Source organism: Plasmodium knowlesi, assembly GCF_000006355.2.
Source record: "Plasmodium knowlesi strain H genome assembly, chromosome: 9".
In the NCBI taxonomy this organism is placed as follows: Eukaryota; Apicomplexa; class Aconoidasida; order Haemosporida; family Plasmodiidae; genus Plasmodium; species Plasmodium knowlesi.
The window spans coordinates 112,392-129,639 of record NC_011910.2 but is presented as its reverse complement, the minus strand read 5'-3'; the positions used below and the strand labels follow the sequence as shown (position 1 = coordinate 129,639).

The following is a 17,248-nucleotide window of genomic DNA, read 5'->3' as shown; positions in this document are numbered from 1 at the left end:
GTTTCATACACCCCAGTGAGATAACACCTGCCTGAAACACCCACTTGGAGTGTACTGGCGCCCCAATCGTGTAGCTTTAAGAAAAATGGCGTTTTCGGTGTTATCTTTTCTTTTCTCATGAGAGTAGCCTGCTTTTTACCCTGAGCAGTTTACCAAATGAGCGTATGCATACAGAGGTGTATGTTTTATTAACCCTTGGTTGAAGCATGAACAAACTACCTAAGTAGGGAAGAACTCCCCCCCCCCACAACCCACAACCCACAACCCCCATTTTTTTCCCATTGTTGAGCATCAAGGATGTTTTCCCTGTTTCGCATAGAGGACGTGATAAAGATTGAGCCCCATTTTATGGAAGAGGAATTAAAAAATGTGATTGAATTTTTGATAAGAGCCAAGTATGTTGACAAGGTAGGATTGTGGGCACTTGAGGGAATCGGCTGTAAAGGAGAAGAGTGTGTGGGAGAGGGAAAAAAGAAAAAAAAGTAACACTTTCTTCCTCTGCGTGTAGTGGTCAGCCAAATTATGCAACACATTCTTCAAGCGAAGGAATAAATTCCTTTCACCGTGAACCATTTAAAGGAACCTGAAATCTGCAACAATTTTCTTTCCCCCTTCTTAAGGTGCTGCAAAATGTAGGTTTGTGTGTTGGTCTGTATGACATACTGGAGGTGAAGAATAGGGAGATTCTAAAAGGCACAGGGGAGATTCGATTTGACGTAATTTTTAGGCTCGTATATTTCCAGCCATTTGAAAATGAAATTATTGAGGGCTTCGTTAAAAATTCCGACTCGAATGGGATAATAAGTAGGACACATACACACAGAAATAGAGCATAATGCACGGGTGGAATAAGTTACATGCTCTTTTTGTGCATGCGTAGAGCCCCACGTATGGTGCATTGTCGCTAACCTCCATGCACTAAGTTCCTACCTTGTGTTGGGGGAGGGCACACTCCAAATGGGACACAACGCCGCAAACATGGTATTTTTTCCCCGTTCGTTTGTAGTCAGCATAGGGTTCTTTGAGAACATCCGGGTGAACTGTGCCAATTTGAAGGAGCCCAAGGAATTGTACGATGAGTGCTACGAGATAAAAAAAAAAAAAAAGATGCCTTCTTTTTGATGCGGATAAAAATGAAGGACATGAGAGCGGTAGCAGTGGGAATGACCTTCCTATAAGTTACTACACTTTTTTTTTTTTTTTTTGCTCATTTTTTGCGTTTTCCCGTAGCGATATGGAGAAGAAGGAGTGGTTCTGGATGTACGAGGGGATAAAATTTTTTTACACCAAAGATGAGTTGATCAGGGTGCGAGTGCTGGACACCTATTTTAGCGGTAGGCCAGGGGGGAAAATAAAATTAAAAAAAAAAAAAAAAGCATTTGACGTATGCGCATGTAAAAGTGTATACTACATGAGTACCCAAATTCGGCGACACATGGATAAATGAACTTGCTCTTTATGCAGACCCCAACGAAATGCGGAAGGATGAAACGACGCCATCGATGTCCATAACGGTAAGATAGGGCAGCCGAATGGCGGCACGGAAATACGATTTATCCCCACACCGCATTTCCATTGGTTATTTTTTTCTTATTCTCTACCTCTGTCTGTTTGTTACCTCCTCACAATTTTGTGTTTAATACCCATTTGAAGGGCACCGTGCAGCAGGACGGGCTAGGCTTGGTCAAATGGTGGAACTAGTGTGTCCGGGGATCGATGTTTTATACTAACAGTGGGAAGAAGCAGTCTATGCGTTTTTCTACGGATGTCCGTCTGGAGTATGACCCACTTGATTCAAAAGAAATGTAGCTCATTATCCAAGCTGACATGAAATGGAAACCAATGTAAATACTATGTGGGAAAGGTACCTTTTAAATTTTGCTCTTGCTTGCTTTTTTTTTTTTTTTTTTTTTTTTTTAAACATTTTAAGCAACCTCTTGGTGAAGGGACCTCCTTTGAGTGAAGAGAGGAGGTTTGGAAATCCCATACCTGTGAGTGAGTCTCCCCTAGTGTGACTCGTATTTGTTGGCTCTTTATATATATATATTTTTTTTTTGTGTGTCCTCCCTCATGATGGAAAAGGCTACCTACATTTTAACAAAGAACGTAACTTGTTTAACCTTTTTAAAATGGTTTGAAGTTCATTTAGTCATTTACTTTTCTTCCCATGAGGAGTCGCTTCCAATATATCGTGAGACGGCACAAGGCGTTTTTTTGTGTGTGGAGGTATGATACCAACTAGCGGTGCATACCGCCCTATGGTGGTCACAATGTTACCATCATACTCTCATCCCAATGTAGCGTTATATTTTTTTAATAGATTTTTTTGTTTGCATCATGCTGTTCTATTTGGAAAGTGACCATGTTGGTACCTCCAAAATGATGTCCTGTTGGATCAACAAAAGAAACTGGCTGACACCACCATGTAGTGGCAAGGCAACGCCATTACGACAGGGTAAAAAAAAAAAAAAAAAAAAAAAAAAAAAATAGCTAGCTGGAACAAAGGTCATATCATATGCACATATAAAATTTTCCTTTTTTTTTTTTTTTTTTTTTTTTTGGTCCATTTCGTTTGAAGGAGTGTGTGCTGTTCCCATCAGCTTGAGTGGTCCACCTCGGACAGCTCACTCTCGTCCGATTCGATTTTGCCAGGCTGGTAAGTATGAATAAATGAATGCTTGGACTTTATTCCATTTCCAATGTAAAAGTTAAAAAATTGCTTATTTGAGTAAACTGTAAAGGCGCCATAAAAGATAAAATTGTATAGGACAATTACGTCGTAGTGGAGACTATGAGCTCCGTAGGAATGGCCAGGATTGAGGTGCTTCACCTTCCACGTGGGAGCAACTTGGTTCTCTTCTTGTGCATTAATTCCTCTTAGTATTTTTAAGGGTGGGTTATTTTTAATCATCTGTTTCATTTGGGTGTTACTTTCTTGTCCCCCCTTTTTCCTGAGTCCATCTTTGGGGTAGCAGACATGTCCATTTGGCAGGAAGCTATGTTTGCAGTGAACCCAATTATCTAGGCGTGAGAGAGCATTTGCATCGTATTGGAACTTTTTATTTTCGATTAGGATATCATCCCCAGCAAGGTGGTTGTCATTTTCATGGTCAAGATCTCCGTTCCGTTTGTCACCCTCATCCTCGTTCTTCCTCATCTCCTCCTCCTCCTCCTCTTCACCATTCTCCGTATATTCATTTTCATCTTTCGTTTCACTAGAGTCGTCATTTTTTCCGTTAGACGCATCGGAGTAATCCTGTTCATCTTCATCTTCATCACTGTTTTGATTTTTCGCTCCCTTTTTTCCCTTCCTAGCTAGCTGTTTTTTTTCTGCACCTCTGGTGATGTAATACTTCCTCGGTGATATGTGAGTGTGGGAGGATATGAGAGAAATGAGAGCTCTGAGGTAGTGCTTTTCCTTTATGGCGATGTTTGGGAAGGCGGTTATTATTTTGTTCATATCTCCCGTGAGCATTTTATTCGTTTTCTTAGCCATTTGGATGTACTGTGGCGTTGTAGGCTTTAGGAGAACCCATTCATCTGTTCCGTTCACGGATGCCCAGTAGACGTGTCTATTGACTCTTTTGTTGAAGGTGACAAAGTCTTCCTTTCTGTAGTTCAGATGGTGGTTGTCCGTAGATTTATTTTTCCCCTTTGAATTTTTTGCTTTCCTGTGCTTCTTATGTCGGCTATCCTGCTCTTCATCATTATCGTTCTCTTCCTCTTCCTCTTCGTCGTCATCACCATCATCATCATCATCTTCGTCATCGTCCTCATCCTCTTCATCTCCCCCGTCTGTTGATGCGGACCCTTCACTCCCAGAGGACTTCTCTCCTTTTGAATCCTCCGAAGGTGCGGATTTTTCGCCTTTCTTCTGAAAGAGAAAATTGGAGTCTCCCTTTAGAAGCCCTTCCAAAATGTAGTAGTCTTTTTTTACCCCTTTGAGTATTCCCCAAAAATGTAGGGATGTTAATTCATTTTTATATTTCTCCAGAACATCTTTCATGGATTCATTGATGAGCCAAACAGAATCACTCCCTATGTGATACCCTGCCCAGTTAATTAATTTCGCTTGCTCGTTAAAATTTTTTAAAAAGGGTAAATGGGAAGGTTTTGGCTGCAGTCTCTTCTGGAGTGAGAATTTTATTTTGGCTAGCCAGTCCTTTTTGTTTTTTATGTAGTCTTGTAATATGTAGTTGTCTAAATTGACATCTTTCGTGTTGAGATCTTTGGATGTTTTTCCCTTCGCACGGTGGGAAGAAGAGGCATATGATGCGGCAGATGGATCGGAAACACAACCCCCCTTTTTACTTTCCTTTATATGACTAGAGATCATTTCGAAGTGTTCATAACTCTTTTCTGGCTTCTCCACGATGATAAAATTTATAATGTCGCATATGTGGTTGTACACGGATTGGCCATTTTCGTTCCGGCTTTTCAGGTAGTCCTTGGCGTTGTTAAGGGAAAGCATCAGATTGTTCTTCATCCTGTCTGTAATGTTTGTGGAGTTTCGTGTGGATGGATGGAGTATAACTTCTTCTTAGGAAAAGTGTGTCCTGTATAGATGTTCTGGAGTGTATCTAAGTGGAGGCCTGGCTATGTTTGGCTTAATATAGCCTGTTCAACCTGATTAACCTCTACGGGGAGATCATCGGGGAAGTAGAGGATAAAAACCAATCATATGACACGCCCCAGTATTCCCTATACGAATGTACGTCCAGATGAGCGTTATCAATCGGAAGATAAAACGAACAAACAGAAAATTAATTTGTTCCAAATGACATTGTAGCGAAAATATTTTCTTCTCTTTGTCACTACGAAGTGCACTAAAATGAGAGAGCTACGTAGGGAAGTGCGTTCTACGGTGCCACATGAATGGTTTTAATTTTCTTAATGGAAGGGTTATGTAGAAATTGGATCGGATGATCAAAAAGGACCTTACACTTTTAGGGGCAGTTCTAATTCTTATTTAGTGCAATAATGTCACTACGTTGTGTTAAAATGTTGGCCGGGGATAAATGCACATTTGGGGTGTTCAGTGTGTGTAAAGGTGCAAAAGCGAAGCATCACTTTATGTGCATGGTGTTCGCATGCATAGGTGTATATGGGGATGTAATGCGAAGGGCCTTTTTGATCCCGTTTAGACGGAATGAAGAAGGGCGCCGATTCTGAAAAATTTTCAATCGGACTGATGGATGAGTCTCATTGGCATGTCCAATTTTCTGGGGATGTGGAAGTGCCATTTGGGCCACTCTCCAAATTGACGGGACAAGAAGAAAAAAAAAAAAAAAAAAAAAAAAAAAAAAAAAAAATGACGCCTCTTAAGACAGCTAGCAAAGGGTATAAAAAGGCCTCATTTCCCCATTTTTTTTTTTTTTTTTTTTTTTTCCCACCATTTTGAGAATGTGCAAGTAATACCCACCAACGGAGAGCATAAATTTAAAAAAATTTCCGCATAGCTTCGTTGTCCAGATTGACGGAATGTAGATTGTAGGCTGGGCAAACTTGTAAAGAGGGGGAAAAAAAAAAAATCTTAAGAAGATATCCCCATAAGGAACTCAACTATGACACCAAACTATATCGGAAGAATGCACGTGTGCATACGCTTGGTGTGAATGAGATCCACATGGTTTAACTTCTTCACTGTATTTCCTTTCCCGTTGGGACGATCGGTCATGTTAACATATGTGTGCACTTGTGTATCTCCCTTTTTGAGGGATTCTACGGTGACCTATACATGTGCTTGTGCGTGTCGTTGGGAGGTCATTTAGAAGGTGTGCGCATGTTTCTTCTCCGTGCCCTTTTTGGCGCCCCCTCCTTCTGGCAGATGTGCCCCCCAAACCTGTTTTTACTTGATCGAACTCGCATTTGATTAGGCATTAAATTGGTCTATGTGTAGACCATCCTGGTGAAGTGAGACAAAATGGATTTCCGAAACTGCGTGTCTAGCGAGGATTACATGTTTGAAATAAAAAACAATGAACAGCTGTTCGATGGGAGCAGAATGGTGAGTAATATCAAACCGTTATGGAGCATCAAAGGACACGATAATTCTATTGAGGGGATCCACCTCGTGGGAAAAAAGGAGTTTGCAACAATTTCGCACGATTGTCTGGTCTCCGTGTGGTCATTAGAGGGTGAAAAAGGAAGCGCAACAAACGTGAAGAATATTAATCTTGGTAACCCGATACTATGTTCGAGTTACCATGAAAGGAAGGGGTACCTGTGTGCCGGAATGACAAACAAAAATGACAACATATGCGTAATCGACATGGGAGAAAAAAAGGTTAAGGAAATATTAGCTAGTCAATGTAATTCTATTTTTTGTATGAATTATTTTGATGAAAATAAAATGACATATGGAAGCAAAGAAGGGTCCATTTGTTTAATAGATTTTAATAAAAAAAAAAATATATACAGATATGAAGAGATAGGTGACTGTTTAAATTACTGTACTTGTAATGAAGAGCACAATGTACACATTTTTAGTTCTTACAAAGGGAACGTGCTATTCTTTGACTTGAGACAAGCATTACCTATTCATAAAAATGGAGATTTACATTCTAAATATTCTATCAATACAATTTTCTCAGATGGAAATTCCTTATATTCAGGAGCATCAGATTGTTTAGTAAAAAAATTTGATTTACGTTTTTTGGATGGGAAGAAGCCATTGGAAATATATGTCGGGCATACTTCACCTATTCGTTTTTTATCATTCTCGAAAAAGCATGATAAAATCTTTTGCTCTTCATCGGATAATGGTAGCATAAAACTTTGGCAGACTGAAAAGAATGTAGATGGAGTGAACAGGTCAAGTACGTCTCTAGCATGTCCAGTTTCTACCCCTGTGGATGGTGGAAGTTGTGCCTTTCTTCCTACCCTTCCTGGTGACTTAAGCACCAAAAGGGCTACAGATAGGATAAAAAGTGGAGGAAAAAACTTCTTACAGCTGAACAAAAAAACAGTCAGAGGTAACCGATCGAGTTCTATCGTATCTGAGAGCAATTATAGAAAATCACCTGACCTTAAAAAAGAAAATAGCAATAAGAATTACGATAAAGTGGGCAAGGTGGAACGGGCTAGTATGCTCGACACGTATAGGAAGAGGACTCTAACTCCAAGCGTGCAGACCATCCACGATAAGAGAGTTCAAGTCATGTCCAGGAACGAACTATTCAACATTATTAAAACGAAGGGTGTCAATAGTAGGAAGGATATTCCGCATAATTCTGCGGGTAAGATTTATTTAGGGAACACCAAGGAAGGACCCGCTCAGGGAGATGTCAAAGGGGCGAGAAGTTCTAGCAGGTTAAAATTACCATTAATGTCGCAATATTGTGCACCCACCTCTAAGAATAGCACCAGCTGTAGGAACCTCAAGGGGAAAAATAAAATTAGCATAAGTGTATCCAATGACTCAACAAAGGGAGAGGGTAGCAAATTGGGATTGAAACCGCACCAGTTCAATATTCCCTTCCTACATTTTAATGAAAATGATTTAGACAGCAGTCATGCGAAGAAAATTAAAATAAGGTACTCCACTTTATCCATGTTGAACCATAGGAGCCGCGTTTCCGCCATGGTGTGGATGGGTGACTTGGTCTTGTCTACGTCGTGGGACCAGACGGTGAAGTGTTGGAATGTTTGTAGGCACGCCGCGGAGTAACGGTGGGAAAGATGTACATTGTTAAATTAACGTATGCCTAACTAAATGGCAGAAGCTCCCGTTAGAGCCCATTCAATTGCGGTTGCTCTTCATTTCACTCTTCGGAGTACATATTATGTGAAGTGGTGTGTAAAAGCACCTGCGCATGGCTCAGTTATATTTTGACCGCTGTATTTTCACTAATTCTCATCTCATGTGATGGTTTCTTTACTCTCTACCATGGAAGTGCACGCATCCCTGTTGCACTCCCCTATTTTGTATAAACGCCGACGAACGAATGACTCCTTCGTTTGGCCGCTTTTCCTTTTTTTCATATTTTTCTCACCCCCTTTTTTTTCTTACGCACAAGACAAATATGTTTTTCTAAATTTTTTTTTTTTTTAAAACGCAAAAATGTTCTTCGGGTTGATAAAAAAGGAAAAAGAAGAAAAAAAAAAAAAAAAAAAAAAAAGGTGAAGAAATGGATTAGACGAAGGCAAGGTGCGATGTCGCAGGAGGGTTGCCAAGTTTTAGCGAAGGGGAGGCAACGCATCAGGCAAATATGGAGGGTATTTTCTTTCCCCCCGTAGGTTTCCCTCATCTTTTCCTCTTCCAAGAGGTAAGATGGATAATAAAGAGAAAAGCGAAGTTCTTGGGGCAGTCACAACTAAATATATAGGTGTGTATATATCGGTAGAATGATACCGACACTCTCTTCATGGGGACCTACATATTTTTTTTTTCTCTTAGGTGCAATGCATATATGGCATGCCCCCTTTATAATTCATCCTTTTCGTTCGCCTTGGGGTCCGAATCGTCCTGAACGAACTCAGGCAAAGTTTGCCCCTTGAGCATGGTGAATTTAGCATCTCCTCCAGATATTTTTTCTAAAAGTTTTTCAACATTTTCTTTCGTAGCAACCAAATCTTCGTTCATTTTTGCGTAACGAATTCGCTTATATGGGTTGAAGACGACAACGGAGGGATAGTTCTTGACTTCGAATAGAGTGCGGAAGTTGGTCTCCGTAGCAATGTCAATCCACATGTATCGGAAGTTGACGCCTCTGCAAAGGGGGTGTAAAGTGGTATACAAGTTAAAAGCGGGGCAACGAAAGGTAGGGATGGGAATGAGTCAGCCTAATCTCATAGTTGTGTTAACACGTTTACAAATGCACAGGCGACTGCTTTACCCTGGACTTACCTTCCATCTATGTGAGGCTTAAACTTTTCCTTGAGCGAAAGGAGCATATCAATTTCGTTTTTTTCTAATTTATCGCCCTCTTTCAAATAAATAACACACAGCCCTTTGTCGGCTTTCTTAAAGCAAATATCTCCGTGTGACATTTTCGTGAATTTTGGAACCAGTTCAAATTTCCATGGTTTGTCAACGGTTTTATCTGGTGATATGTCGAAGCCTCCACCGAGGACAAATGTTTCAGAGTGTACATTTAGCCAATCGAACATGCTAATAAAATTGGGCTTACCTTTATATGTATCTACTAATTTACCCTTTTTTAAAATTACTATAGTAGGAAAGGTTTTGATATTGTACTTCTGTACAAGGCCATTCAATTCATTATTAATATAGCAGAACATTAATTTCTTATTGAAGCTGTTACTTAAAGCATTCAGTACATAATTAGGTTTCTTCTTGTTGCTAAAGACAAGGACCTTGGGCATATTTTCATGCTTCGATAGGAAGACAGTAAAATCCTTTTCATCCTTAATAATATCAATTTTTGATGGAATAAGGTAGGTGTATTTTTTAAAATTTGCTTCATTCATTTCTTCATTGAATAGAAATTTAGGCATTGGGTTTATAGGGTATATCAGCAAGTGGTGATTATTTTTGGTCTTATAATCTGGTACGTAGAGGGATAATTCACTTTCACAAAGGGTAGGGTTTTCATCACAATCAGCTATACAGAGGGTGAAGATTCCTTTGAACTTGGATGCAACATCATTGTAATTTTTGATTACATCTTTTATATTTTTGTTTGTTTTTTGAAAGAACAGAATGGAGAAAACTTTTTCGCTTCTAAATTTGTTAACTACTGTGTTGAAGTTATGATTATTCACGATTTGTAAGTCGTGCTTTATGGAATCTAGGAGGGATACTGCGTTGCATGTCTTGTATAGGAATAGCACGAGAAGGAGCAGGATGGGTACTACCTGTGCTGAGCCAAATGGGCGCTTCATTTTGTTCCTCAGGGGGGTGGGGGAGTATTTTTTTTTTTACAAGCAAAGACTTTGCCAATTCTATGTTGGCGCTTTTGCAATTTGCCTTTCTGAAGGGGTGGGTGGGTGCCCTTTTTCTTGAAGTATTGAATGTACGTTGTGTAACGTTCGCAAATTTGGAGGGTTGCCTAGTGTGTATGCGGCGAGTACCTGGTAAAGCCTACCCCGTAAATGGCGTACGCGGATACGATACGTAGTCTAGCAGAAGATACCAGAACAAACGCATGCTTCGGATGGTAAGTCCTTTAAAGTGAGCAAATCAATCCTCTTTTTTCAGTGTGGATCCTTGGAAGGTATCAATAATATATTCATTCACATTGTGTGGCGAACTTTACCATTAGGTGAAAATTTTGGATATACGTAAAATTCTTTAAAAAAAAAAAAAAAAAGCAATGTGATGAAGTATACATGCAAAAATGTGAAGAAATTATAAATATCATTTCCACGGGGAATATCACATACTTGTCACTTGTTTACATTTCCAATTGTTCCTCCAGGAGGGGACGAAAAAAAGAGAACAAAAAAAGCAAACAAAAAAAGGAAACAAAAAAAGGAAACAAAAAAGAAAAAAAAAAAAAAAAAATAGGGGCGATATACCGTAAGGGCAAAGTGAAAAAGAAAATTAAACTATTTATATCACGAAGCACCCCTAAGAATGAAAAAAAAAAAAAAAAAAAAAAGGCAATGCCTGTTTTGGCTAAGGCAAAATTTTGTACACCGAAGCAGAGCGGAAAAAACGGGGCAACCGTAATGGCCGTTTTTTCAAATAACCGTGCCTTTAGGCCTTATTGCTTGGTAAGATCCCTTATGAAGTGCCTTTAAGTTAATTCGCCCTACAAATGCCCACTCAGGGAAGACCAAATGTGAGAACTCCTTTCGGGGAATTCACCTTAATATGGTCCGCTGACTTGTGACGAGGGACCACACTTCAATGTGATATACATCGCCGAGCCTAGGAATTGGTACTTCCCCTAAGCAGAGACTTCCCAACATTGTAGCCATTTTATTCCTTCACAAAAGAAGTATATTCCGTCCACTCAGTGAGCTTATTTCAGATTCTCTGATTTTCGGTTCGCCTTCCGTGGCCACCTTGGCGTCCTGCAGAAAAGGTTTTACACCCTGGCCGATTCATTCTCCCAGTTCGTTGCGCTTTTTTTATTCTGTTCCGCTAGGCTAAGAGGTAGCGCCTCGAATTTGGAAAAGAAGTGAGGGAAGCGGAACGAGAAGAGGGGGGTGCCCCCTAATAGGAGAGCAAAACAGCGCAACGAAAGGTCGCCCTGCGTTATACCATTGCTCGTATTTCCACACTACGGTTAAGCACAAATATGGAGGGAGATGTTCCGCCACTAGGTTGAGGAGTAAATGGGCTACCCACTTTTTCACCCGTAGGGAAGAAAGCACTCCAGGGTGGAAAAATGGGGGGTGAAAAAAAGTGAAAGATATTTTTTTCATGTCCTTTCTTTTTCTGGGTACTCAAACGTTTCATTCGAACCAAGCTTCCTCTTTTTTTTTTTTTTTTTTTTTTTTTTTTTTTTTTTCTGTTAAGCGTGCAACTAAAAGTGAGCTTTGCTCCTTCCTGTTGCAGATATGCGCTCGTGAAATCCAAGTGGTTGTTGTGTTAGACCATCTTGAGGGTTTCCAATTGTGCGGAGCTGTTTGACAAGACTTCCTCCGTGGAGGAATAAAATTCCTCGAAATAGCAATGTTAAAATTGCGGGGATGTCCTAGCGCTTGGTTTTTACGCCTAACACACCGTCGATCCACCGTTTGATGCTAAGAGCTCGGGGATTGGTACCACATTATGCGTAGTGCCGAATGGAGGAAAGTAAAGGAAGGAATGACTTAGGCAGAGATTCCTACGTGATGGTTATTTCCTCCTTCTGATTTTCCTTCTGACACCTTTTCGTGAGGAAGGTGTTAATGCATTATGACGAAGTGTTCTCACAGAGGTGTATGTATCCCCCCCAAATGTGCGCACAAAATTATACACACGCGAACATATCGTGGGAGAGCTGTTTAACCACTTCATGACCGCTTCTTGACGATCCCTCCTGTCCAAATTCCCACGATGAAGGATAATGCGAACCAAAAGGCTCGCGTGGAGGAGGAAAGTAGCAATGCCCCGAAGGAAAGCAACTTGAAGAATTTTGAAAAGACTTTGTAAGTTTTGCATGTGGAGAGAATTACACTACGTGAATGTGTTGAACACATCATAGGGGAGAAGCGTCCCTCCTCAGTGACATACCAAGATGGCATATATAGGTGCACTTCCCCCAATGAAAAATATAAACACACACATGTGATATGCACTATCATTTTTTACTTTCCCCAACTTATAGCATCCACGACTGGCAGAAGGCACTAAGGCGCGTAGAAGAAGGGAGGAAATGTTGCGAACACCTGAGTAGAATTTTCCAGGAACTTATTTGTATCGAAAAGGAGTACGAACAGAATTTGAAAAACTTGTGTAACTCATTTAAAGAATTTAGTGATGAATCCTCTGGGATAAAGAACGGAATAATGAGTCTAAAAAAAAACATCGAAAGGAGATGTGAACAGATAGCAGATTTTGTTAATTATATGGAGAGTGAAATAATTTATAGTACCCTGAACACTACGCTCATTAATCACAAAAATGTGTATGATCAGATTAGGGTAGATGGAATGGAAAGTGATAAAATGGTTGAGAGAACTAAAAAAGATACGGTAAAATATGTTCAGAATTGTGTATGTGCATACGAGAATTTAGTGGATTCTATTCTTGTCTTTCACAATAGCACTTACTACCATCCACTGAAGCGGATTGAACTTTCTAATGTTTGTATATATAAATATTTACTAGCCAAAAAAAGGGAATATGAATATAAGAACATTATAAATAATGTGAACCAGGTGGAACTGAAAAAAGAAAAAAAAATGAAAAGCATTTTGTACTCTCTTGAATCGATGGATTACAAGAGAATTTCATGTATAAAGGATAATGTCATGAAATACTTAATTTTTTTTACCTCCTATATTAGGAATGTGCAGTATGATTTAAATGGCTGTATTGATGTGTTTAAAGATGTGGACCCCAGTAGGGAAATCGAGGAGTTCTGCGAATTGTATTGTGCGAAGAGTGGCGCTGATGGGAAGAGACAAGGCGAGGATTCCTTCCTTTACAATAATATTGTCTCTTGGCCAATGCTAATGGATCACCGAACTGAGTTTAACTGTGTTGGTGTGGGGTCTTCGTACGGTAGTCGAGGTGACAATCCCGAGAAGGGCAACTATGTGAGCAACGCGAAGAGTAAGTATGGCAACTTATTCTCGTCTCTCTTCAACGTTAACGCTTACAAGAATTTGATTCAAAGTGAGCATAGCGATGGAAGGGGAGCCAACAGTGTGTATACGAATATTTTTAACGAAATTGTTTTTTTTAACAAGAAGGAGGTGAGCAGCGAGGGGGACAACGACGCGGAGGAGAACGAACCGGTGGAGGAGAATGACGCGGAGGAGAACGAACCGGTGGAGGAGAATGACGCGGAGGAGAACGAACCGGTGGAGGAGAATGACGCGGAGGAGAACGAACCGGTGGAGGAGAATGACGCGGAGGAGAACGAACCGGTGGAGGAGAATGACGCGGAGGAGAACGAACAGGTGGAGGAGAATGACGCGGTGACGAACGAAGCGGGGGAGGATGAAATGGGACACAGTGATCCGGATGGAAATGCTGACAGGCAGAATATTGGCGAGACGCCCAACCAGAGTGATGTGCTCAATCGGGGTAAGGAAATCCTCCCTCAAGGGGAAGAGGAAGAAACAAGGGAAATACCTGCACAGTCAGGAAAAAGGGAATCCAGTGATGGTGAAACCAATTCAATGGTGAGGCCATCTTCACCAGGGGAGGTATCCTCAACGGGGAAGGGGTTCATAGAGGATGGACATAATGTGGACCCAAATGAACGTAAACCAGTTGCTAATCTAGCAGATGGCGCTTTCGCAGAGGATTCTATCAAAAGGGAGTTTGTTCAGGTGGAAAATCTCCACGAGGGTAGAATAAATCCGGTAGAGGAGGTAGGCAATCAGAGGAGCAATCTGGACGAGGGGGGCGATGGACATAGTGTCAAACGTAACAGTGTGCACTGCGAATCTGATCTGAGTTACACGTACGTAAGGGACATGCTAGAAAGAGGGGGTACGCACAACGAACAGGAATCCGATAGCGGAGGAAGCGAAGTGGATTGTACAAACCGATTTAAAAAAATAGAAATTTTTTTTCAATTTTATTTGAAAAATTTATTCCATGGAAATTTTACGAAAATAGAAGAATTCAACATTTCGTCATATTTCAACGTGTACAATAATCGAATAATTTTTTGTGAGTGTCTTATGTATTATGTTAAGAAGGGGAAAACTTTTTTTAAAAATATGGACGGTATGGTTATATTTGCAAGAATTATTTTATCCTTTTTGGACTACTGCGATTTGTACTTTGATTATTGGTCTTCCATCTACATTTTGGTTGCTTCGGAAAATTTTTATTTTGAAGTGGAGGAAAATTACCATTTGGATGTTAAGCGGCTCTTGGAGGAGTGCCATTTTTTTGAGAAGTTTAAAAGGGGACAAGCAGGCAATAGGGGGGGATCCGCAGTGGGAGCAATCCAAATGAACGCTGGTCATGTGCAGGGAAGGAGAAAAAACAACCTTGGGATGGATGATTTTTTCATTATCGATGAGGATGAAAATGGAAAGGAGGGTTCACCTAAGGCACGTAACGTGGGGGTGTTGTCGAAGATGAGTATGACGAGTAGCAAAGCGAGGAGGAGTGTCGTGAATATATACGAGAGTAGGGAGGATGTGGAGAAGGATAAGCAAGTGGACAGCCACTCCAATAGCAACGCTCCTGCGTTAGCTTATGTAGAGGATAGTGGACAGGAACAAGTAATAACAAGACCAAACGAATCCAGTGCGCAGGAGGAGGAACCCCCAAATGATGATCTCCCTGAAGATTTGGAAGGGAAGGACGAAAGGAAGAAAAATTGTGAACAAGAAGTGAACGCAGAAAAAAAGAATACTGGCGAAACTGATATTCCCATGAATAGTGGTGAATGTAAAATGGTGGAGAATAGTGGGAACACCCCAAGGAGGAAGAAAATCCTGTTGCACAAATTTTTGTACGCCCACAACCTATGGAACAACATAAAGTTTTGGGAAGTGAGTCTCTTAGTTATCATTTCGGAAATAATCCAAGAAAGTGTTTTACTGGAAAAACTAAAATACGAAAACAAAGAATCATTGATTAAAAAGTATTTTTTTTTTTTTAAATATTTTAATTTCTACAATAGTATGATTGACTTTGGATTATCAATTAACCAAATTGGTTTGCTCCTGAACAAAGTGTTTCACAGTTTTGACTTAAAGAATGACCCCATATCTCGGAAATACTTTTTCCAAATCATTGACATTGCGACGAATAAGAAGATCACGCTAAATTATATTAAGACAGATGTCGGGAATTTGAACTCGGAGTATAAGAAGTACTATTTGCAGTACTACAACAATTATTTGAATGACGACAGTCGTCCTGGGGCGAAGAAATCTTGATATGTGGTGCATCTACGCGTACGGCGTCTATCGGGGGTGTAAAGTGTGTGCATTTTTTTTTTTTTTTTTTTTTTTTTTTTACGAAATGCAGACCGAGTGGCCTGGTTTAAATTTTGTTCACCATCGGTGAGGAAACATGAACCGGGAGGGTAAAACATCATTATATTTTGAAGGGTGGAAAACGTTGTAGAAGAATAATGTGTCGTAAAAATGGGCAAATCGGCTTCCATCCTACACGACGCAAGACCCCACCCCACACAACGCAAGACCCTTAATAGTAACAACATTGTGGAGGATACACGTTTGGTTACGTGCTTTCCATATTACGGTATATCCCTTGGTGGACATTTTTCATTTTTTGTGATGAACGAATTATGCTGTTCGTGAAAAGATTTTAAACGTATGCGAATAATTTACGTGTTTTTATTTGCATGATAAACATAATGTAATTTTACAGAAGGGCACATTTTGACAAAATTAATTTATAATTTTTTTTTTTTTTTTTTCGTACAATTTTTGGGAAATCATTAATATAGGAAAATTGTTGTTTTTTTTTTTTTTTTTTTTTTTTTTTTTTTTTTCAAAAATTGCGGCAGCACTTTCTTTTATCAACACAAAATGTATACCTGCGGAACATGTAGAAAAAACATGCGGATTTTTTCTTTTTCTTTTTTTTTTAAAATGAACTAAAATATTCCTTCCTCCTTTTTTCGTCAAAAAATGTATACATATGAAAGGAAAAGGGGAAAATTTTTGTACGACGGGTTGCATTAATGTAAGGATAATGTGAATACACATATATATACATATACATATGTACATGTACTCTTTGCAACAGAAAAAATGTTAATTTTTCGGAGATATCTAGAACGTAGTGGGAGGGTGGGGCTTAAGCCAACGGGCCGAAATATGCGAAGAAATATATATATGTTGTGCTGTGTTTGCACTTAGTGCGTGGTATCCGTTTTTTACATACATACTTTTTACGGCGAAGCGTAAAAAGGAGTGCTATATGCGCCAGTTCCGTGCGGGCATTACAAAGGTACTTATTACCATCAGAAGTACCATTTCCGTGGGCATGATTGTCGTCACGATTATTTCCCCTTCGGCATTTGGTTCGCCCGGCGCTGCATCGTAGGCCCGTAATAACAGGTATTATAAAAGTATATATATTACTATATGTAATATTATGTAGGAATTCTTTGTGCGCTTTCTTTGAATGGCCAACAAAGTCATACATTTTTAACGCACCTCGCGTTGCTTCCTTCAGCCAGAGAAGCGTGAAGGTCTGCATTTGACCCCAAGGCTATTACATATATATATATATATATTCGTACAATACCATGGCCCTTTGTAATTTTGACCGAGCCACACCCAGAAGTACTGAAATTTATACAAAAATGTGAATTCACACTTATTGTTGCAAAAACCCATTTTAGCCATTTGGAAATGATTAAAACGAACTTTGTAAACCTTTGAATTTGTTACATTTACTTACGGAAAAGTATGCATTTATGTAGCTACAGTTTTCTTTTCTTTTCCTTTTATTTTATTTTTTTTCTTTGTGCCTGGCGCTATAACCCTTGCATTTTTTTTTTTTTTTTTTTTTTTTTTTTTTTTTTTTAATTTCATAGGTGAAAAAAAAAAAAAAAAATGGTTGAGGAGTTACATACCTTTGTTAAGCTAAAAAAAAAAAATTAAGGGAAGATTTGTTTGTACTGCTCAAGTGTATATATATATATATTACTTATTTGTATACAATTGTGGAAAAAGCGGA

The 17,248-nt window shown here is 39.6% G+C and overlaps 5 protein-coding genes across 5 annotated transcripts; 3 read left to right on the top strand and 2 right to left on the bottom strand.

Moving 5' to 3' along the window:
• Window positions 1-297: 297 nt before the first annotated feature.
• Window positions 298-1,701, top strand: PKNH_0902300 (DNA-directed RNA polymerase III subunit RPC8, putative; the record flags this gene model as incomplete). The annotated part of the gene is made up of 6 exons (XM_002259011.1): window positions 298-408; window positions 621-804; window positions 1,007-1,070; window positions 1,231-1,334; window positions 1,465-1,514; window positions 1,654-1,701. 6 exons carry the CDS (start codon window positions 298-300, stop codon window positions 1,699-1,701), a joined length of 561 nt encoding a protein of 186 aa, XP_002259047.1.
• Window positions 1,702-2,596: 895 nt separating this feature from the next.
• Window positions 2,597-4,486, bottom strand: PKNH_0902200 (radial spoke head protein, putative; the record flags this gene model as incomplete). Its single annotated transcript, XM_002259010.1, has 1 exon — window positions 2,597-4,486. The coding sequence occupies one exon, from the start codon at window positions 4,484-4,486 to the stop codon at window positions 2,597-2,599; it is 1,890 nt and encodes a 629-aa protein (XP_002259046.1).
• Window positions 4,487-5,923: 1,437 nt separating this feature from the next.
• Window positions 5,924-7,669, top strand: PKNH_0902100 (WD repeat-containing protein, putative; the record flags this gene model as incomplete). Its single annotated transcript, XM_002259009.1, has 1 exon — window positions 5,924-7,669. The coding sequence occupies one exon, from the start codon at window positions 5,924-5,926 to the stop codon at window positions 7,667-7,669; it is 1,746 nt and encodes a 581-aa protein (XP_002259045.1).
• Window positions 7,670-8,425: 756 nt separating this feature from the next.
• Window positions 8,426-9,846, bottom strand: PKNH_0902000 (uncharacterized protein; the record flags this gene model as incomplete). The annotated part of the gene is made up of 2 exons (XM_002259008.1): window positions 8,426-8,711; window positions 8,849-9,846. The coding sequence occupies 2 exons, from the start codon at window positions 9,844-9,846 to the stop codon at window positions 8,426-8,428; spliced, it is 1,284 nt and encodes a 427-aa protein (XP_002259044.1).
• A 2,107-nt stretch (window positions 9,847-11,953) lies between these two features.
• PKNH_0901900 (conserved Plasmodium protein, unknown function) lies at window positions 11,954-15,471 on the top strand (the record flags this gene model as incomplete). The annotated part of the gene is made up of 2 exons (XM_002259007.1): window positions 11,954-12,045; window positions 12,225-15,471. The coding sequence occupies 2 exons, from the start codon at window positions 11,954-11,956 to the stop codon at window positions 15,469-15,471; spliced, it is 3,339 nt and encodes a 1,112-aa protein (XP_002259043.1).
• Window positions 15,472-17,248: the final 1,777 nt, after the last annotated feature.